Consider the following 23,311-nt stretch of genomic DNA (forward strand, 5'->3'; position numbering starts at 1 on the left):
GTGACAGGTCAGATACACACTAATTGTAGATTTTATGTTGTTGTAATGTAGAGCTACTTGAGTCCACAGCTTTTGTTGAAGAATAATGTTCAGAAAGAGGGATGGTCTTATTACACATCCAGTCAAGAACATAGATAACTTGACGCTGCCAGATGGGGGCGGTATTGTGTTCACAACTTGTTGTGAAAACAATACCGCCCCCATCTGGCAGCGTCAGGTTAGAACATAGGGTCTGCCCTGGAAAAATATGAAATTTTAAAATGGAAACTGTGTAGGAACCCTACCAATCATCTCACATATTCTAATATTTGTCACTGTGAAGAACAATCTTCATTTATACAGTGATATCATATGACCTCGTTAGCATGGGCAAGATGTCTATTTGCGTAAATCATATTGAATACCTTCACAACAAATCAAGGTCTGTGAAAAAGTATGACATTTTTTAATTGAAAATGGTCCTCCAGGTATGCCGCTCAACATCCCAGCCCCGCCCCCTGCGTGTGTCTCGGAGAAGCAGGAGAACGATGTGATCAACGCCATCCTGAAGCAGAGCGCCGCCGAGCGAGAGTTTGTCCTTCATGTACGTAGAATCCAGATCCATATAGACCAGTGGGTCTCAAACCATTTTGGCTTCAGTACCCTCTTTTTCTGAATCCAAGTACCCCTTTACCCGACTATAACATTTTGCTTCAAAAACTGCAAGAGAAAAGCATAGCATTGATGCAATGAATGAATGATAACCCACCTTTTGAAGAATATAACATTACAAAATAAGACATTGCAAATTAATTCCACGCATGTTTGATTACAGGAGTATGGGGATCACTGCACAAATCCGATCTATGCGACAGAGAAACAATGAAGTTTCTACTACAATATATTTATAACTCGCGTTAACATTAGTGTATTATTGGTTGCATGGTTTAGGAACTCACAAGGTTTGTTTGCATTATTGAACAAAGGAAAGGTGCCTTCAGGTGGGCTACGGTCAAACGATATTGATCCAATGAAGCCATGTTAGCATTTGTATGTTACATTAAGGAACGTACATGACCATAATTTATTTCAATGTCAGCTATCAAGATTAATTTAGTTGGTTAACGAAATGGCTATGACGCGTGGATGCAGAGTATGTGGGAGATTTGTGCTATGTGTGAGCCTGAGCTGTCAAAAATGTGATTGGGCGTTTTGGCTCGCTCCAGGCCAATCCCGGTGCTTGAATGCTGTGTAGGTGGGCGCAGGGTGTGTTCTGCCCCCAATGGCAGTGGGATCCATAATAACGCAGCAGTGGTAGCAGTTTGTAACAGAGTTATTTAGAATTATGGATATCACAAAAAAATATATATTCTCACAAAATTCCTTTGAAGTCCATGCTGCACACACGCCATGGAGAAAGTTAACTTTCATTGACTCTGTTAGTACTTCCTACATGTACTTGCCATGCTGTTGTCCCCTCCCCCCCCCAATTTAAAATGGTGAAATGTTTCAGAGAGGTGAAGGCTTGAACATGAGAGCAGTGCAGCAAACTGAACCAGAGACCCAGACTCCACAGTCAGCCTTCTACTACTGCAGGCTGCTGATCAACATCCTGGGACTGAACTCCTGGGACAAGAGGTGAGAAGAAGACAGAGCTTTCCTGAGAAATTCTTCAAATGTCTTCAATGTGGTGGCTCAGTGGCGCTGTCGCCTCACAGCTAGAAGGTCCTGGGTTTGATTCCTGAAAGGGACGCTGTTTCATAGGTCTTCATTTTTTTTGTTTTCTCAGTCCAGTCACTCAGACTTACAGGTCTAGATTATTATTATTTTTACATTTATTTGAATTGTGACATTTATTTTTGTCTTCAATTTATCCTTCAACCCTTCAATTTATCTTGGCAAAACTTTATTTAAAGAAACTACGAGCAAGATTTTCGATTGTTATGAAACAGTCCAAATTTAATATTGATGACTCACATCTTACCTCTAATAGTAGATGAGACCAACGCCGAGTGAACAGCACTCGCCGAAGTGCTGTCTTGATGATTATAGTCTGTGTGCGGGCCGGGCTGATCAGGAAGTGAAACGAAACGGCTTACAGCAGACACTTTGGCTATAACCACAAAATTACTTTCAAACAAACAGTGATCCCCTCCCACTAGCTGTAGGACATTGACCCCCCCCCCCCCCCACTAGCTGTAGGACATTGACCCCCCCCCCCCACTAGCTGTAGGACAGTGATCCCCCCTCCCACTAGCTGTAAGACAGTGATCCCCCCTCCCACTAGCTGTAGGACAGTGATCCCCCCTCCCACTAGCTGTAGGACAGTGATCCCCCCCACTAGCTGTAGGACAGTGATCCCCCCTCCCACTAGCTGTAGGACAGTGATCCCCCCACTAGCTGTAGGACAGTTACCCCCCCCCCCACTAGCTGTAGGACAGTGATCCCCCCCACTAGCTGTAGGACAGTGACCCCCCCCCCCCCACTAGCTGTAGGACAGTGATCCCCCCTCCTACTAGCTGTAGGACAGTGATCCCCCCACTAGCTGTAGGACAGTTATCCCCCCCCACTAGCTGTAGGACAGTTATCCCCCCCACTAGCTGTAGGACAGTTATCCCCCCCACTAGCTGTATGACAGTTACCCCCCCCCCACTAGCTGTATGACAGTTACCCCCCCACTAGCTGTAGGACAGTGACCCCCCCCCCCCACTAGCTGTAGGACAGTTATCCCCCCCACTAGCTGTAGGACAGTTATCCCCCCCACTAGCTGTAGGACAGTTATCCCCCCCACTAGCTGTATGACAGTTACCCCCCCCACTAGCTGTATGACAGTTACCCCCCCACTAGCTGTAGGACAGTGACCCCCCCCCCCACTAGCTGTAGGACAGTGACCCCCCCCCCCACTAGCTGTAGGACAGTGACCCCCCTTTCCACTAGCTTTTTTTTTTTTTTTTTTTTTTTTTTTTTTTTTAACCTTTATTTAACCAGATAAGACTGTAGGACAGTGACCCCCCCTCCCACTAGCTGTAGGACAGTGACCCCCCCCCACTAGCTGTAGGACAGTAACCCCCCCCCCACTAGCTGTAGGACAGTGATCCCCCCTCCTACTAGCTGTAGGACAGTGATCCCCCCACTAGCTGTAGGACAGTTATCCCCCCCACTAGCTGTAGGACAGTGATCCCCCTCCTACTAGCTGTAGGACAGTGATCCCCCCACTAGCTGTATGACAGTTACCCCCCCCACTAGCTGTATGACAGTTACCCCCCCACTAGCTGTAGGACAGTGACCCCCCCCCCCCCCACTAGCTGTAGGACAGTGACCCCCCCCCCCCCACTAGCTGTAGGACAGTGACCCCCCTTCCCACTAGCTTTTTTTTTTTTTTTTTTTTTTTTTTTTTTACCTTTATTTAACCAGATAAGACTGTAGGACAGTGACCCCCCCTCCCACTAGCTGTAGGACAGTGATCCCCCCCACTAGCTGTAGGACAGTGACCCCCCCCCCACTAGCTGTAGGACAGTGATCCCCCCTCCTACTAGCTGTAGGACAGTGATCCCCCCACTAGCTGTAGGACAGTTATCCCCCCCCACTAGCTGTAGGACAGTTATCCCCCCCACTAGCTGTAGGACAGTTATCCCCCCCACTAGCTGTATGACAGTTACCCCCCCCACTAGCTGTATGACAGTTACCCCCCCACTAGCTGTAGGACAGTGACCCCCCCCCCCCACTAGCTGTAGGACAGTGACCCCCCCCCCCCCACTAGCTGTAGGACAGTGACCCCCCTTCCCACTAGCTTTTTTTTTTTTTTAACCTTTATTTAACCAGATAAGACTGTAGGACAGTGACCCCCCCTCCCACTAGCTGTAGGACAGTGACCCCCCCCCACTAGCTGTAGGACAGTGACCCCCCCCCCCCCCCACTAGCTGTAGGACAGTGACCCCCCCTCCCACTAGCTGTAGGACAGTGACCCCCCTCCCACTAGCTGTAGGACAGTGACCCCCCCCCCCACTAGCTGTAGGACAGTGACCCCCCCCCCCCACTAGCTGTAGGACAGTGACCCCCCCCCCCCCCCACTAGCTGTAGGACAGTGACCCCCCCCCCCCCCACTAGCTGTAGGACAGTGACCCCCCCTCCCACTAGCTGTAGGACAGTGACCCACCCTCCCACTAGCTGTAGGACAGTGACCCCCCCCCCCACTAGCTGTAGGACAGTGACCCCCCCCCCCACTAGCCGTAGGACAGTGACCCCCCCCCCACTAGCTGTAGGACAGTGACCCCCCCTCCCACTAGCTGTAGGACAGTGATCCTCCCCCCCCACTAGCTGTAGGACAGTGATCCCCCCCCTCCACTAGCTGTAGGACAGTGACCCCCCCCCCACTAGCTGTAGGACAGTGATCCCCCCTCCCACTAGCTGTAGGACAGTGATCCCCCCCCCACTAGGTGCAGGACAGAGATCCCCCCCCACTAGCTGTAGGACAGTGATCCCCCCCCCCACTAGCTGTAGGACAGTGATCCCCCCCCACTAGCTGTAGGACAGGGATCCCCCCCCCCCCACTAGCTGTAGGACAGTGATCCCCCCCCCCACTAGCTGTAGGACAGTGATCCCCCCCCCACTAGCTGTAGGACAGTGACCCCCCCCCCCCACTAGCTGTAGGACAGTGATCCCCCCCCCCCACTAGCTGTAGGACAGGGATCCCCCCCCCCCCCCACTAGCTGTAGGACAGTGATCCCCCCCCCACTAGCTGTAGGACAGGGATCCCCCCCCCACTAGCTGTAGGACAGTGATCCCCCCCCCACTAGCTGTAGGACAGTGATCCCCCCCCACTAGCTGTAGGACAGTGATCCCCCCCACTAGCTGTAGGACAGTGACCCCCCCCCCACTGGCTGCCCCCCCCCCCACTAGCTGTAGGACAGTGATTCCCCCCCCACTAGCTGTAGGACAGTGACCCCCCCCCCCCACTAGCTGTAGGACAGTGATCCCCCCCATTAGCTATAGGACAGTGATCCCCCCTCCCACTAGCTGTAGGACAGTGACCCCCCCCCCCACTAGCTGTAGGACAGTGATCCCCCCCATTAGCTGTAGGACAGTGACCCCCCCCCCCCCCCCCCCATTAGCTGTAGGACAGTGATCCCCCCCATTAGCTGTAGGACAGTGACCCCCCTCCCACTAGCTGTAGGACAGTGACCCCCCCCCCCCCCACTAGCTATAGGACAGTGATCCCCCCTCCCACTAGCTGTAGGACAGTGATCCCCCCCACTAGCTGTAGGACAGTGATCCCCCCTCCCACTAGCTGTAGGACAGTGACCCCCCCCCACTAGCTGTAGGACAGTGACCCCCCACTAGCTGTAGGACAGTGATCCCCCCCCATTAGCTAGAGGACAGTGATCCCCCCTCCCACTAGCTGTAGGACAGATATGTAAAATGCCCAGTGAATGCAAATAAGACTAAAATTTCAAAACTACTTAGTGCTAATTAGACAGCACATGGCACAGCGTCTCATGTTCTCGATGAGTCTGGGCTGAAATACTAAATGTCAATGTATCTCTTTAAATGTGTCTGGCCAGCTAATGGACTCTCATCGCTCTTTATGCTTTATAGAAAACTGCCCTCCATGGAATTACACCACCTGCATTCAGGCAGCACAAAAGACTTCTTAACACACTGCGCGCGCGCGCGCGCGTGTGTGTGTGTGTGTGTGTGTGTGTGTAAGTGTGTAAGAGTGCGTGATAATGAGTATAGTACTTTATTGATCAAACTCACCCATTTGGAGTCAGCATAAAAGAGGGTAGTTTAAGAAAAGAGAGCGAGATGGAGAAAGGGACCTGAGAAATGGAGAGATTGAAAAACAAAACAAAAACAAAGGGAGAAATGTAGGCAAAAGGAGAAGAGAAGAGTGGATGAGAAAATGAAAGTGGGCTGAAAAAAGGGCAGGGGAGGGACCAAAAGAGTAGAGAGAGGGGACTGGTAAGCAAAGGAGAGAGAGGGAGAGCGGTACAGATTGTCTCATGTTATTGTTCCCCACTATCTCTCCACGTATTCATTCACTGTCATCCTCGTGTGTGCGTGTGCATGTGCGTGTGTGTGTGTCCCTTTATGCATTTTCCTATGATCCAGGGTGTAAATGGTCGCCTTTGAGAGCAGGGAATGAGGGCATTACCAAGTATCAGCTTCATAAAGAGTCTCCCTCTCCCTTCCCCCAAGAGTGAAAAGAATGACATCAGTCCACTCCGATCTTCACTGCTGGAGACTCGGTTTTCAGAGCTTCTCAAACCAAATTTTTATTTTTTTATTTTTTTATAATCAAATAAAATATAATGGAAGTACATGCAGTTGTTTATTTTAATTATGGATCATAATACAATGCAATTCCAAATTCACTTTTATTTTAAAAGTAGCCACACTGAGAAAAAAGAAAGTGAGAAAAAATAAATCATGTATTGCGGAAAAAAGTGATGCATCGATTTAAGATGCATCGAGATGCACCGAGATGCATCGATAATCGTACTCGAATCGAATCGTAGCCCTCTGAATCGTAACCGAATCGTGAGGCCAGTGAAGATTCACAGCCCTAGCGGGGCGGGCCCGCTAACCGGTCCCTGGTGGACAGATCAACTATGGTTTTAATGTTAATGTATTTTTTACTGTAGCTTTAGTATAATGATGATTGTTGTCAGTGTGGGGTGCGAATGCTTTATACATTTATATACAACATCAGTTTACTGTGGCCTGTAATGGACAGAATCATAAGTCTTGGTATTTTCTACAAAGTGGGCTGAATGTTCAGTTGGTCAAAGCCACATGTGAGATGTCACAAGCACCTTTATTCAACCCTGGCTGTGATCCAAATAACATGCAAAGACAGGTGTCCTTCCCTGACCGGTGCTTTCAAATCATCAATGTGGAAATAATGACTAAGTGGGTAAAAGCAAATAATAGAACGGTCTGCTAAGTTCAGGAAATGACATCACATTACTGTAATGCCTATTTATTTATTTATTTATTTATTTATTTATTTATTTATTTATTTATTTATTTATTTATTTATTTATTTATTTATTTATTTATTTATTTATTTATTTATTTATTTATTGCTTGCATGTTTTTAGTGGGGGGTTCCTATCTGGAGGAAACCCCAGGGGAGCACAGGGAGCACATGCAAACTCGACACAGAAAGGCCCTTTTGACGAGCTAGCCCACCTGGGCCGTAGGCACTGAGGACATGGGAATGGGGACACACCCTCAGCGCCCACAGCATTCCAGGCGGGAATCGAACCCAGGACCTTCTTGCTGTGAGCGCTACCACTGCGCCAGCACCTTGGAACGACACTTATGCCATATCACAATATTACAATATCCAAAATCTAAGATAATATCTAGTCTCATATCACTAAACTTGAGAGAGTTCATGCGCTAAAACAGTCCAGGGGATGAGGACCGGTGCTCTCAATGCAAATGAGTAAAGAAGCTTATTTGTGTTTACTCTCATGAGATTGGTTTCTCCAAAGCAACTTGGGAAGAACTTTATTACCTTATTACTCTATATTTATTTCTTATTTATTCATTATTTCATTCATCCCCTAAAATATGTAGTCTATAGCATCGACATAAATAAGATGGACTGAGCATGGCTATCTCCGCCCAGCAGGGTCGAGTGAAGCAGAAATCTTGCCAGATCAGTGAACCAGATTCTGCGCAGTAGCTCCATTGAGTTAGAACCTCTGTGAGGTCCCCGCCCCTCTGAACTTTCTTATGTAGAGCTGCTGTTTCTAGATTTGCATACAGTGCGTTGTGTATTTATATACGAAAACAGTGTTGTGCAAGACACTCATCACATGATGTGTGCTTTGGTTTGGTGAAGATTGGACAAAGTTTCAAGGAGAAATCGTAAAAAAAACAGTTTTGGACAAAATTCAAAATGGCGGAAAATCTAGTCTGATGGAAATGGGGGTGGCCTAGATGAGTAGATGCGGAAGGTCCCAAGGAATCCAGGGAAAAAAGAAGTTTGATCGAGAACCCTAGGGTTCAAAAGTTATGGACCAAAAGGTAAAGAGGGCTGTTATAGCGCCACCATCTGGTCAATTGGTGCAATTATTTCGTGGATAGTAAAAGACCCTTCTGTGAACCTCCCTACCACGTTTTGTAGCTGTACCTCGTATGGTTTCTGAGGTACAGCTAATTTAATGCAAGATTTTTCGAAACCCTATTCAAGTGAATGGGGAGAAATTAGGCGTTTAATCGCGAATAGCGCCCAAACCGCTTGGAGGAACCCTTAGCAAAGTCATAGCACACCTGTCCTCAATGAGCCGCACGTTTAGAGGTCTGGCATGTCTATGTGGCGCGAAAATTGTGGGAGTTATTATGCCACAAAAAAGTGGCAGATAGTAAGAATAATAGGGCTGCAACTAACGATTATTTTCATAATCGATTAATCTGTCGATTCTTTTCTCGATTAATCAATTAGTTGTTTGGTCTATAAAATGACAGAAAATGGTGGCAAATGACGATCAGTGTTTCCCAAAGCCCAAGATGACGCCCTCAAATGTCTTGTTTTGTCCACAACTCAAAGATAATATCAGTTTACTGTCATACAGGAGTAAAGAAACCAGAAAATATTCACATTTACGAAGCTGGAATCAGAGAATTTAGACCTTTTCTCTTAAAATTGTACTCAAAACGATTAATCGATTATCAAAATAGTTGTCGATTAATTTTCTGTCGATCGACTAATCGATTAATCGATTAATCGTTGCAGCTCTAAAGAATAATAATAAGTATGTCGGACTTTAAGATTGTGCCTTGCTTGTTAGCAAGCACAATAATTACAGTAGTAATAATAACAACATGATTGAACAATCATATGATAGAGAGCGACAGAGAGGAAGGGGGGATGGAATGTGGGGGAGGAGAGAGCAGGGAAAGGGAGGAGGTGGGGAGGGAGCAGGGGAAGGGGGGAAGAGAAGAGCAGAACAGATAGAATATACTCTGGCTAGGCAATATGGTCATGAATAGTCACAGGGGACAGTAAAATTTAGCAATCAGGTTATGTATTTTACTTATCAGGTGAAAATAGCCAATGAATTGACATTTATCGCCCAGCCCCGGGTAGCAGCGGCACACTGGAACCAGCAGCAGAGCGGCCAGGCCAGATGAGCAGCAGTTCAGACAATCTGACTAATCTAGCTATTAACCAGAACTAACTAGAACACAAGGAATCTAGCTAATCTACAGCCTAGTCTGCCCTGTCCTATTCTACTCTAGTCTGATTTTAGCCTGAACACTATAACACCCCAGTTCAGAGGATTCCAAGTGGGAGGTGGGCCTCTCCAGGGGGGCTCAAAACAGTTTGAGAGGAGGCTCACTGAGTGAATTATTTTAGTTATTTCAGTTATAGATCATTTAAAGCCACCTTTTCTCCAGTTTGATGTATTTACGCTCAAAGCGACGGCGGGTCTGCTCTGCCTTTTCCTGGGTTGGATGCTTGTGTAGAAACAAGCTTAAGCATATGGGAGTTTTTTGGCAACTCTGGGGGTTAGTGAGCACATTTTCCTTTTTAGGACCCCGGAAGTTGTTAAATTCAAAGACAACAAAGGAATAACAGGCAAAGCAAATACAAAAGTTTATTTTATTAAAATATGAGTTGCTTGGAGAATAACTTTGACATTGTCTCTATACAAAAGACCAGGTTACCATAATTTCCACTTTTACACAGCTAGTTTTTATTGGTGTACTACTTGACATATTCAAGAATTAGCTCATGTTTAGACAAGACACATTTTAAAACATTGGCCATTACCACACTCTACTCGGCTATCAATAAAGTCACTTTTTTCCCTTTTTCTTTTTCTTTTTGAATCCTGAGCTTGCTTGGTCATTTTTCCACAAACGTTCTGTCAGCTCAGAGGTTCTGTCAGGTCTGCATCTTGTCTTATTAGCGCTCACCACATTAGTTGTTTTTTCCAGGAAGCTGTGACAACAACAGGCAGCCAGCCAATTAGGAGAGACGCCTGTAGTAGCCAGAGAACGCTGGAGAGAAGCAAGGCTGGTTTAGCCATATAAGTTTTGATAATGATTACTAACCTGTGTGTGTGTGTGTGTGTGTGTGTGTGTGTGTGTGTGTGTGTGTGTGTGTGTGTGTGTGTGTGTGTGTGTGTGTGTGTGTGTGTGTGTGTGTGTGTGTGTGTGTGTGTGTGTGTGTTGCAGGAGTAACTTCCATCTGTTGAGGAAGAATGAGAAGTTGTTGAGAGAGTTGAAGAACCTGGACTCACGGCAGTGGTGAGAAAACATGTCATCCTGTTTGTACACTATTCCTGTTTCACCATCCTTTCTTTGATCCTCTCTCTGTAGTGCTTGTGATCACACTCAAGGTTCTGGAACAAACTCAAAGCCTCAAGACATTTACTAGTTGCCCTTTTCCCCCCACGATGAACAATGAGACAATATTACAGGAGAGGATGTGCTTCACTTCAGTGATGCTAAAGTCATGACGGTAAAGCACGCCCTCTGGTGTAATATTGCCATTATACAACAGTTACCAACCAAATAAAAGATATAAACAAAATGTATTAGGATTGTGGGACAATTCACTGTAAAAAAAAATAGAAATAATAATTTAGACTACTCCAGCAAGTAGGCTGATCCTTAGTAATGACTTTCTAGTCCCTGTTGAATTAACCAGCCAACTTGAGCTAATACTTTGTAGAGATTGTGATTTCCCAAACTGAATAAATACCACACACATAAACAGAAAACTGCCTTGCTAGCTCAATCTTGTTGTAACTAAAATATCTGCTGGGGGGCGGGGAAATAAAAATCCATGGACAGGTTTAGCTACTATGTCTGCGATCATCACATGTATATTTAGGCTAGTAGCACCATATGTTACCGACTCAGCACACAGCTGATGAGGGTGACAGAGCATCTACAGTAGTAGTACATCTCTGTAGTAACGTCAAGACGGAGTCATATTTCAGTGATGAGGCATTTTTTGCTATGTGAGGTTGTAGCAGGATACGGAACTGTGCTCCAACAACTGGAAGAGAGGTGCTGCCATAAACAAGCCTAGGATGAATAAAAGTTGAGCTGCCACACTCTCATTAAAAAGCTCTCCTAATTATTAAAACTGTGATGAAGGCCCGAACAATCCAAACATCACAGTTGTAATAACAGAGCTTTTTTTTTTATATATAATATTTTTATTCAGTTTCACATTTTTCTCCCCACATATATTACACATACAGACAGACAATAGTAATCAAATTCACATACTACATAATTATATTAAGAAGACAAAACTAAACTAAGCAAAACAATAATAAATAAAACAAAACGAAACAAAGACAAAAAAATTAAAATAAAATAAAAACAAAAAACAATGCACATCAACGAGCTAGAAATGATATCAGAGGGTCCCATACCCTCTCAAAATCTTCTGCCCTTCCTCTACTGATATAAGTCAGGCGTTCTAGCGCCATACAGGCTGCCATCTCCCTCTTCCAAACTTGTATTGATGGTATTTCCATTCTTTTCCAGGACAGAGCTATCATCCTCCTGGCCTGCAGGAGTCCAAAATCTATCAAAGTCCTCTGCTTTGAGTTACCAATAAAATTAACTGGAAAAATACCTAAAACACATAATTTTGCTTGACGTGGGACCTCAACTTCAACAATTTCTGTTATCGTCTGAACAACGCTCTCCCAGTATTTTTGTAGCTTCGGACAGTCCCAATAACAGAGCTTTTTAATGGGACAGTCTGGTGCCTTAGAGCTGGACACTAAAAGACGTTTTGTGGTGATCCAATATTTATACAAAGTCAATTCAATACATGGGATTCCAAGTAGGCTAATGAAGGTTTGTGATAAGTACTTTCCATTCCCAAGTCAGTGCTATGCTTTTATTAGAGATTATTGTTCTCCGCTCTCCCCCACCACTGACCACTGAATATCCACACATTTACTTTAACACACATTGTTGTTTTCTTCTCCTCTCCCCTCTTCTCCTCTACCCCCTCTTCTCTTCTCTTCTCCTCTCCTCTCATCCCCCTCTCCTCCTCTCTACTCCCCTCCCCCCCCCTCTCCTCTCCTCCCCCTTCTTCTGCTCTTCTCTCCTCTCCTCCCCCCTCTTCTCCTCTCCTCCTCTCCTCTAGCCGTGAGACTCATAAGATAGCAGTGTTTTATGTGGCTGAAGGCCAAGAGGACAAACACTCCATATTGACCAACACAGCAGGCAGCCAGGCTTATGAAGACTTTGTCTCTGGACTTGGATGGGAGGTAAGCAAATGTCTACATCCAAATCCCTTCAGATACGTTGACATTTGAATCTCCATGTTTTTCCTCTCCAGACATTAGTCCCATTGTCAATGAAAACATTTCTACAGTTTTCTTTTTAGCTTCCTGGAATTTCCAATTATAAATTGAGTGGGAAGCCTCTGGTTAAAGAGACTGTCCCCTTTGCCCTGTCCCTGTGCCTGTGACTGTTCCTGTGACTGTTCCTGTGCCATGAGAATTCATAATAATAACGATACATTCATTCAATAAAATGCATAAACAGATAGCCTGGGTTCTAGCCATGAGAATTCATAATAATAATGATCAATTAATTAAATAAAACACATAAACAACACCAACCAGATAGCCTGGGTTTACCATGAGAATTCATAATAGTAATGATGTCATTTAATAAAACATATAAACAACACCAAGTTGGAAAGTGAGAGTGGACAGTAAGAAAAGAAAGTCTATAGTTTTCTGGTATACGGTATTTCATTATAGTGCAAAAAGAGTATTTGGATGGACAGGCGCATTGCGTTTGCTTTATATTGACTTAAACGATAATTCAGTTTGTTTTTACACCCGGGACCTTATTTCCAGCTTTAACCTGAAAATGAGGAAAAAAGGGCATCTGAAATGATTGTATTAATGTCTAGTCAAAAGCTTATTTTCCGACACACAGTGGCTCGTTATGGTTGTTATATGATAGAGAGAACATGAATTAGCGATGTAACAAACCTCTGTGCTGCTGACAGCCTGTTCTGTTTGCTGTCCGTCACATAGCGGCGGGCGGCTTTAGCTCAGGAGGTAGAGCGGGTCGGCCAATGACGCAAGGGTTGGCGGTTCGATCCCCGCTCCCTCCCAGCTGCTGTCGTTGTGTCCTTGGGCAAGACACTTAACCCTCCTTGCTCCCGATGGTGGTAGCCTGCCGCCATTGGTGTATGAATGGGTGAATGTAGACTATCTACTGATTGTAAAGCGCTTTGGATAAAAGCGCTATATAAATGCAGGCCATTTACCATTTACATAGCACCTCCCGCTTTATCTCCCACTGCTCTTTGCAATCCATATATGACGTTATTCCATACGAGCGGCAATTGAATTCAAATGAATCGTCCATAATCTTGTAATCAGATCATATCTATAGGCTAAGCTAGGCTGCTATGACATAGCTACACAACAAACTGAGTCAACTTTGACCTTCCCCCGGATGTGCTTCTCTTCTTCTTCTGTGGTTTTCTCTTCTTCTGTTACCAAACAGAAGCACTTCTCTTCTTCTTCTGAAGCACATCCGAGTCAGGTCAGAGTTGACTCAGTCGGTTGTGATAGCAGCCTGTTTGTTTGTTTGTATGTCTCCTAGGTGGACCTCACCACACACTGTGGGTTCATGGGAGGTCTCCAGAGGAATCGCAGCACAGGCCAGACCACGCCCTACTACGCCACCTCCACCACAGAGGTCATCTACCACGTCTCCACCCGCATGCCTCACGACCAGGACCACAACCTCACCAAGAAGGTAACCTGCTCATTGACCCTCTGACCAGCCGCCTTTTTCACCCAATTCTGATGTATAGAAATAGGAGACTGAAAATAACAAAGTTCAAATGATTTATTCACTTCAACTCAGCTGATAAAAATGTACCTGATTCACATTTTATTTTAGAATGTTGAAAACATAGCTACTGCCTAATGTAGATATCTACCCATCTATCTATACCTCTTATCTCATTCTCTCTCAGACCAGTGTCACTCGACCCATAGACCAAGAAGGAACACAAGCACGCACGCACACACACACACACACACACACACACACACACACACACACACACACACACAGACCTCTTTCACTCCAACACCAGAAGATGGTTAACTGTTTCTAAGAGATTGTAGCAGTCGTAATTGTAGCAGTCATGTGTGTGTGTGTGTGTGTGTGTGTGTGTGTGACACACTGTTTGTGTCTATTTGTGTGCTTGTCTGTATGCGTGCCATGCATGTATTTCAGTGTGTCTGTATCAGTGTGTGTGAAGGAGTAATTAGCATTAATGAGCATACCAATTGCTGTTGCTATAATATATCAGTCCAGTTATAATTTTTGGGTTGTGTTGGGGAGTGGATGGGTGTAATGAATGTAATTATTTATTTATTTATTTGGCATATTTCCAACCGGCCACTTGAGCCGGCAACCTTTTAATTTGCCGGCCCACGGCAACAAATAGCGGCGTTGGCGCCTAACGGAATCCCTGGCTCCTCCCCTCTGCTTCTAACTTGCTCACCCCCTCCTCTCTCTCACTTTTCCTGAGAATGGCATTGCAATCAAGCATAGATCACTAGACACACACACATTCACAGGCGCACATATACTACACGTGCGCGCACACAGTACACACACACACACACAGACAGACACATAAGGCACACAATCACAAACACACACTGGGAATGCACAATATTTGCATTTTTTGCCGATATGCTGATATTTTCCAACTCTTTTGGCCGATTGCTGATACCGATATATGCACACCTTTTTCCCCCACCTAATTTCAGAGAACATCAAGTCTCTCCTGTAGTGGAATTAACACATTATGATGCCTGCTCTTATCATGATGGCCCACTGGCAGATGCAGATATAAATACAATGCTTTTCAAATTGCACATGTTCACTGGGCAAAATAAGAAAATTACTTCAACTTAGGTTATGTATAACATGGTGTTTAATCAAGCATCGAGCATTTGGGCATAATTAAAGCATTTTATTGGCAGAAATGTCACTTTAAAGCCTTTATCGACCGATACCGATGATGACGTGCTGATATCATGTATCCCTAACACACACACACACGCACAAACACACACACACACACACACACACACACACAATCATACACACACACCGACCATCATTCATTGTTTCTATAGTACATTCATGCTTCCCAATTCATAGGGGCAAATAGGTGTGCGTGCGTGCGTGCGTGCGTGCGCGCGCGCGCGCGTGTGTGTGTGTGTGTGTGCACCTGTCACCCCCCCAGGCGCTGGTCGCTCTGCACATTGCCATAATGTCCCTCTAATCAGATCACACTTCCTGCTTCTCGGCCTATCACGTCGCTGGAGGCTCCTGATTGGATTACCAGCTGCTGGTTGGACACCATCAGTCTCCCTGATCAGCTGATGGCCCCATTGAACACACATACTCACACACACACACACACACACACACACACACACACACACACACACACACACACACACACACACACACACACCATAAACCTGTTTACCATTACACAAACACAGACTTACAAAGGACGTTAAACGCACACTAGCTTCCAAATGTGCATACATACACACACACACACACACACACACACACAGGCTGACAAATGTATGTCCACAGAGGCTAAACTGACATGCATACACATGTCCACCTCCTGCTACACACACGTGCACACCCTGCAGATATCAGCGCTATCCATTGCAGGTTCTCTCTCTCTCTCTCTCCAGCATGCTCTGGTGTCTCTCATGCCACATGTGTTGGTAATATGATTAAAAGGATGAAGGCCACATTATTACGCCAGTTGACGGCGCTGAAGATGCAGCCACTAACATTTTAAAAATATTTGTAAGACTCAAAGGGGCACAGCAGCTTGTAGGACTTTCTGTCAAAATCAGTCCAGATCCACATCTGTAACTAACATGATGGAGAGCACACATTGCACAGCTGATTCCAGTTCAACAAACATTTAAGCCGAAATGTCTGATGCGTGTTTGTCTCAGGGCCAAGGCCAACGGCGGCCATCTGAACGTGTGTGTGTGTGTGTGTGTGTGTGTGTGTGTGTGTGTGTGTGTGTGTGTGTGTGTGTGTGTGTGTGTGTGTGTGTGTGCGCGCGCGCGCGTGACGCACCTGACAAGTAGAGATGCGGCCTCTGTGGGCCGGTCGATGTTTGTGTCCTTTGTCAGACGTCAAGGTTAATGACAGAGCTGTTGCCAGACTCCACTGTAGCCCACTGAGTGAATCTGAACCACACACACATACACGCACACACTCATACACACTCTGACACGCACACACTCATACACACTCTGACACACACACTCTCATACACACTCTGACACACTCACATACACTCTGACGCACAGCACGTCAGACTTGATCCCATCCATCTTCCAGCCCGGAATCCATCTTTGGCGAGCTTCACTCTGTCTTGCTGTCCTCTCTCCGTCTTCACACACTCACTCTGTCACCCCAGGGCCACCTATAGCACGTACGCACACACACACTGACACGCACACACATTCAAAAGCCTTGGGTTTATGATGGACACAGCCTGTCTAGATGGCTGTATGAGGTCGTGTGTGCGTGTGACTGTGTGTGCATGCGTGCATGAATATTGACTCAATTTCTGTCGTTTGTGCTGGAAGAGAGAAAAAGTTGAGAAGTTTATTCGGTGCCACATTATTTGGATAGTCCGCCTACAGAGATTCTACAGCAGGGGTCCTCAATTACTTTTCACCAAGGGCCACATTTTGCTGAGGGCTGGGGGCCAAACGGCGTGAAAAACTTGGGGCATTTGAAGCCAGATTTAGAGGAATAACTCATTTTAAATTAACAGTTGTGATGTCATTATTTAGTCTTAACCACCAATAGTTGATCCTTTTCTCACTGGGTGGGTTAATTTAAGTATTTTAAGTAATTTAAGTAAGCATATAAACTCCTCAAAAAAAGTTCGGAAACGTTATTTCGGTCGATTATTTCTCCCCTTTAATAATACCAATTGGTATTGTATTTTACGTCGTTGGAAAGCCTGATTAGTCACCTTTACAAAGAAGTACAACTTATAAGGATCATGCATTCGTGGAATGAGCAACACAGCTAACCGTGTGGGTAGCGCCCCAATTTTCTTTGCCTAAATCCCCTGTAATATTCTTCTGTTGGAATTGTGAGAGCAAAATGATTGATTTACCATTACAGTATTCGCTCTTGTTTTGAGCTTCAACTGCTGGCAGGTGTGTGACTGGCACCTGATTGGAACCTAATTTGCGGTGCCAAGGTGCCCAGCTGCGTATGGATCTACCACATGCTACTGAGGTCCCTGACAGTGTAAAATGAATAAAGTAAAAAGTGTAAAAATGGCCAATATGTGCTGTTTTTTCCTTATTACTGTGGGAGAATACAATCATCCAATCCACCAAGCAACTCAAAACAAGAGTGAATACCAACAGAAGAATATTGCAGGGGATTTTGGCAAAAAAAATCGGGGCGCTACCCACACGGTTAGCTGTGTTGCTCATTCCACGAATGCACGATCCTTACAAGTTGTACTTTGTTGCAAAGGTGACTAATCAGGCTTTCCAATGATATAAAATACAATACCAATTTGTATGATTAAAGGGGAGAAATAATCATAATAACGTTTCCGACCTTTATCCCGGGATTCTCAAAGCCTGTGTTGAGGGTCACACAAGAACAAAAATGCATTCTTGAAGCTAAATAAATCCAAAACCAATGAGTTAATTATTACAAATTTTACTTCAAACTTCCTCAATGTAGAACAGTCATTTCTTACACATGAGATTTAATTACTTTTAGCCTTTTAGTCATAAAGATTATTGAAAGATATTCCATATTCCAGACTGAAATGTTATAACAGAAGTGGAGTATTGGCCAGAATGACATGAACATTTGGACACTTACTGTATTCAGCGGGTATCTTGCATGTTGCGTTCAGGTGCACTGTGTACAAAAAATTTTTTCCAGCCGGGTCATATAGGGCAGCCCGCGGGCCGCTATTTGGGGGACCCTGGTCTACAGAGTAATTGTAAAATTTCAACAGCTTATTAGTTGACATTGAACAATTAAACTGTTTAACAGATGTTCAACATATTTTCTATACAGTAGTCTATGTGACAATTCATGAACATACCTACATATTACACTAGGTGCAGGTGTGTGGAACGGGAAGCAAGTTGTGTGTTTGTTTGTTGAACATTTACAGACAAAGCAATACAGTTGAATTGTTGAATGTCAACTAATAATCTAATCTGTTGTCATTTTACAAATACTCTATAGCAGTGGTTCTCAAATGGGGGTCCGGGGACCCCCAGGGGTCCGTGGCACTTTGCAAGGGGGTCCGCGAAAAAGTTTTCAGGAAAATAAAAATAAAAACTTTTTTGTTGTTGCAAAAGCTTCATAGTTCAACGAAAATATTTCATGCTTTAAATATGAAATGGTTCATGGATTACATTCTAATCGAACAAACCTATCAATTTTAAAGGTCCCATTCCGTGCAAAAGCTGTTTTTACTTGTAAATGCATATATACTGCTGTCAGCCCTCCCTGTAATGAGTGGTCACACGCTCAGAACTGCCACAGTTGGATTTGTCCCTATCCAGCGTCCCCCTGCAGTCTCCTCCAAGCCACACCCCCAAACGCGTCGTTTGCCCAGAGAGGAATCTGGAGAGAATTACGACGTCACTAGCTTCCTCCTGCATACTGCGCGGGTCCCTCTCACACAAGCTACCTGCACCATTTAGTCTATAGCCACAAAATTAACACTTCTAGCTGGAGCGACACCAACTGTACGTGATCCAGCAACTGCAGAGGTGCATTCGGTAAGTCTAGGCATTTTGAGATGTCCTCTTTAGCGTATTACCGTTAAGTTAACGATAACTCGCAACTTAGCGTGCTGGTCCACAGACGCTAATCTGATTGGCCGCTGGGAGCCTGGGGTGGGCTCTCCCTCAGCGGCCAATGGGAACTGTTAGTTCTGAATATATTATAGAAACAGGCCATTCTTGGGAAGCGACCAGATGAGGAAGTGAGAACTCCGTCACAACAAACGGGTTTGCTATATTTTCGACAGATTAATCCAGAATCATGTTTTATGGACCAGAGACACACGTTTTTAAGAGCTTACAGCTGCACGAATTGGGACCTTTAAAGTTAAGCACGTTACAGTGGAAACAATAAAGCTTAAATAAAGCTTAGCCTAAAATCACAAATCAGAATGAGGGGGTCCCCGGTATATTTTCTATCTTGTAAGGGGTCCTTGGCTGAAAAACATTTGAGAACCTCTGCTCTATAGACTCTCTGTAGGCAGACTATCCAAATAAAGTGATACTGTTCTTGTTTGATTCTATTTTTAATGTCTCCCCTTTCCTGTTCCACTACCCCCTCCCCCTTTCAGCTAAGACACCTGGGTAATGACGAGGTGCACATCGTGTGGTCGGAACATTCCAGAGACTACCGCCGAGGGATCATCCCCACCGAGTTCGGAGACGTCCTCATCGTCATCTATCCCATGAAGAACCACATGTGCTCCATCCATATACTGAAGAAACCTGAGGTAAACGCAGCCTTCTGTGTTGTTCCATACTGTTGGACCCACAACGCTGATGGCCAACATTTTGTGCTGGTTTTCCAAGTTCTAAATAAAGGTTGAATGAAAATGAAATATGGCTGACACCAAAGAACAAAGCCAATTTTGCCTAAAACTTCCATCATGTATCTACATTGTGCTCAGGAAGCCTGATTCTTTATTTCAACCCAGCAGATTTTTTTGTAACATTTCTAAAGTTTGCTTAAAGTCCCTGGAAACCAAAATCCACAAAAACGTTCTAACTATGTTATTTAGGGTCTTATGTTAGTAATTGTTTCCCTCAGAAATTATGATACATTACTTTCAACCCAAAGCCTTAAAATCGATACTTTTCTACAAGGTCTGGATTTCCACTTCCTCATTGACGAGAGCAGTGCGCGAGGTGCCCAAATGCAAAATCTTATGACGTCATAAGCTCTATATAACCTTTGTACACGTGCAACCCACAGTCCCGCACATTCTGCCTCCATCTCTCTTCAGAGTTCTAGTGGTCCCACACCTTTTTGCAGCTAGCTAACTATGCATTGCGTCAACACAAAGACCAACATCTATCTATCTATCTATCTATCTATCTATCTATCTATCTATCTATCTATCTATCTATCTGTCTATCTGTCTGCACGTGCGCACACACACACTGACACACACACAGTAGCGCTGTGCACTCGCAGCGGCAGAGCAGAGATCGCTTCCTCTCTGTACGCTATGCGCGGAGCAACGCGCGAACACACACACACACACCCCATCTCTCTTTCCTTCTCTCTCTCTCCTTCTCTCCATCTCTCTCCGTTAACGGAGAGAGGTCTCCTCCGAGAGAGAGAGAGAGAGAGAGAGAGGGAAATTTCCCTGCTGCAGACGGGACACGCCCACACAGTCCGCGGGAGAAAATACACTCTAAAATCTAATTGATTCTCATTACTTTTGCCATGACTGTCAAACCTAAATTTATATACTTTGCGACGTTCATCATCGTTCAAATTTGGCTGGTGGCTTATTAACATAGGTTCCTGTGATGTGATGAACTCAAAATGTGAGTTATCTATCAAAGTAAAGCACGTTCCCCTTTTGTCAGTGGTTTTTTGGTTTGGTTTGGTTTGGTTTTTTGTCAGGGGGTACGGTGGCGCAGTCGGTAGCGCTGTCGCCTCACAGTCAGAAGGTCCTGAGTTCGATTCTCGCCTGGGACACTGTGGTTGTGTTCCCCCCCATATCCTCAGTGCCTACTGCCCAGGTGGGGTATCTCGTCGTAAGGGCCTTTCTCTCTGTGTGGAGTTTGCATGTTCTCCCCGTGCTCCCCCAGGGGGTTCCTCCGTATATAACCCCCCCACTAAAAACATGCAGAAGATCAGATCGTCATCGTCATCCGACCAGTGACGACAACATCCGAAGTTGGTCCCCGGGCGCTGTACGAGAAAGCGACCACTGCTCCTGGCCTGCCCTCAGAGGAAAGGACATGCCTGGATGGGTTAAATGCAGAGGACACTTTTCACCGGCCACCGTCAGCATGAGTGTGTTGTGGCCGCATGCATGTATTGTGGTGTTCGTGTGACAATAAAAGACGGGCTTGTCCGTTACTAGAGTTTTACATCTGTAGAAAAATACGAGCTACAAGTACCAGTATTCGGATTTGGTGGGTATGAATTGGGAAATAGATTCTGCGTAATGTTGCATTTCTCTATGTATGTGTGTGTGTGTGTGTTGTGCGAGACTATGTAGATATGCATCCAGATGGCAGACAGGCTCAGGGACAGTCTCTTGCTGCTCTGGTTAATGCACACAGATGTTAATACCACAGCACTGATAACATAACTCTATTTCAAGCAAGACCTAACACAATAAAATACTACTTTTTCTGTATTACATAGATACCACAGCACTAATGACATAACATTATTCTCTTTCATTCATTCTACAAGTAAAAATATTGAATTATATTGAATCCAGAAGTTTGTTGTTTTTGTGCCGTGGTCCTGAATGCACTGCATTCAGGCTTCTAGTGCAGTGCATCGCTCGGAGACCTTGTCTGCTAATAAATTGAATAAAGTCAATTTTGAACAATATGACATTATTCTCTTTGGTGGATTCCACAAGCAAAGTATTGATTTACGTCAGAAAGCCTTAAAGACGAGATGAACCCAACGAAGCCCAAGTGGCGCGTGGGTCGGAGTCATGTTTCAGACTGAAAAACAAAACTTGTCTGAGATGACAGGTTGAAAGACGGGCGATAGTAGCATGTCGATGATTTGATTTGACAATTTTACGGACTGGATTTGGCTTTGGCCAATCCTGGCGCGTTCCGCCCCCAAATCGAGTGGGATTCAGCATGTTGTGGCGCTACGTGAGAGAGCCGCAGGCAGCCAGCTGCCTTTGTATGGAGCAGAGCGGAGACTGCAGCCTGTCGGCCTGGAATCTCCGAAGGGCCGGGGTCTGAATTCGGCCTTAACTACGTTAACTAATGTTATCCTGGAATGCGATTTTAATTATCCAGTTACATTTCTTTGCATTCTTAGACATTACAGTTAGCTTTATTTTGTATGTTACATACAATTAGCGAAGTTAGTAGTTAGTTTATGGGCTAGAAATTCTGCCAGATTACAGACACTAGGCGCCATTTTCTCCTTAATTTGGAGGAGAAAATTCTCCTGAAATAAAGATTGATTGACAGCTGCCATGTCGTGATCGGTTGTGATATGATTGGTTGAAATGGGTTAGAAATTTGATAGTACTATGTGACGTCAGCAAACGGTAGATTACTGTTATGAATGAAATCTTGAAAAATTTACTTTTGATGGTAAAAAGTGTGAAAAACTAAAGAAATTTGATTTTTGTGATTTTCTTTGCACACATGAATAAATACAGTAGGTGCACTGAATACCCAGGTATTTGAACTAAAATAAAATAAAAATTAATTTTTGGGTTTAGCTCCACTTTAACTTAAACCAAGTGGTATATAGTAGTATATGTACTGTATACGGCTGGAAAGCAGTCATATCCGCACAACCTCTTTTCTTTTAGATGCCCCCAAACCATAGACTGTATAAGCCCCAAACATGCATGGCTATGGACTTTTGAAATCTAATAAAAAAAAGTGAAAAAAGAGGCAAATTTTGTTTTCGAAGCTTATACAAGCAGAAAGCGTTGAATGAAGCCATTTCCAGCTAATATTTCTGTACAAAAGCAAATAACTTGTGATCGTGTGATTATTTCATGGCTTCAAAGGCATGTTCAGGCAAATATTGCACAATAAAAATCTCTTGTACAGAAAACAGTCTGTAAATGCCTCCTTTTTTCTGTCTACCTTTCTTTGTCTGTCTAGGTGCCATTCTTTGGTCCGCTGTTCGACGGTGCCATAGTGGATGTGAAGATTTTGCCTACTATGGTCCGAGCCACTGCCATCAACGCCAGCCGAGCGCTCAAGTCCCTCATCCCACTCTACCAGAACTTGTATCCTTTTAAAAACCTCTGTTTCAAAATCTTCAAAATGAGGGGTCAGAAGCCAAAGGTAAGATCACAGGAGGCTCTCTGTCATGACACCTCACTCGTCTGTAGCTCTACACAAAATCCATCATGTATTCAGAGAAAACGCTTTTCTGCAAGTGTCACGGCACACAAGCTCCCTGATTGACCTTTTTCACAGCAGCCATTTTGTGTCTAAAAGGCAGGGTAAACACAGGTGCAACCAAAACATGAATGAGG

The 23,311-nt window shown here is 44.7% G+C and overlaps 1 protein-coding gene across 1 annotated transcript in view; it reads left to right on the forward strand.

Moving 5' to 3' along the window:
- The window catches only part of ralgapa1 (Ral GTPase activating protein catalytic subunit alpha 1), a gene marked incomplete at its 5' end in the record, with an annotated part of 190,681 nt that overhangs the window by 95,620 nt on the left and 71,750 nt on the right, over positions 1-23,311 (forward strand). The window contains 7 exons of the mRNA XM_083633920.1: positions 468-583; positions 1,493-1,617; positions 10,177-10,248; positions 12,119-12,242; positions 13,603-13,758; positions 19,427-19,585; positions 22,932-23,059. Coding sequence (XP_083490046.1) covers positions 468-583; positions 1,493-1,617; positions 10,177-10,248; positions 12,119-12,242; positions 13,603-13,758; positions 19,427-19,585; positions 22,932-23,059 — 880 coding nt within the window. The remainder of the gene's footprint in view (positions 1-467; positions 584-1,492; positions 1,618-10,176; positions 10,249-12,118; positions 12,243-13,602; positions 13,759-19,426; positions 19,586-22,931; positions 23,060-23,311) is intronic.

Source organism: Poromitra crassiceps (assembly GCF_964638095.1).
Source record: "Poromitra crassiceps genome assembly, chromosome: 3".
Lineage (NCBI taxonomy): Eukaryota > Metazoa > Chordata > Actinopteri > Beryciformes > Melamphaidae > Poromitra > Poromitra crassiceps.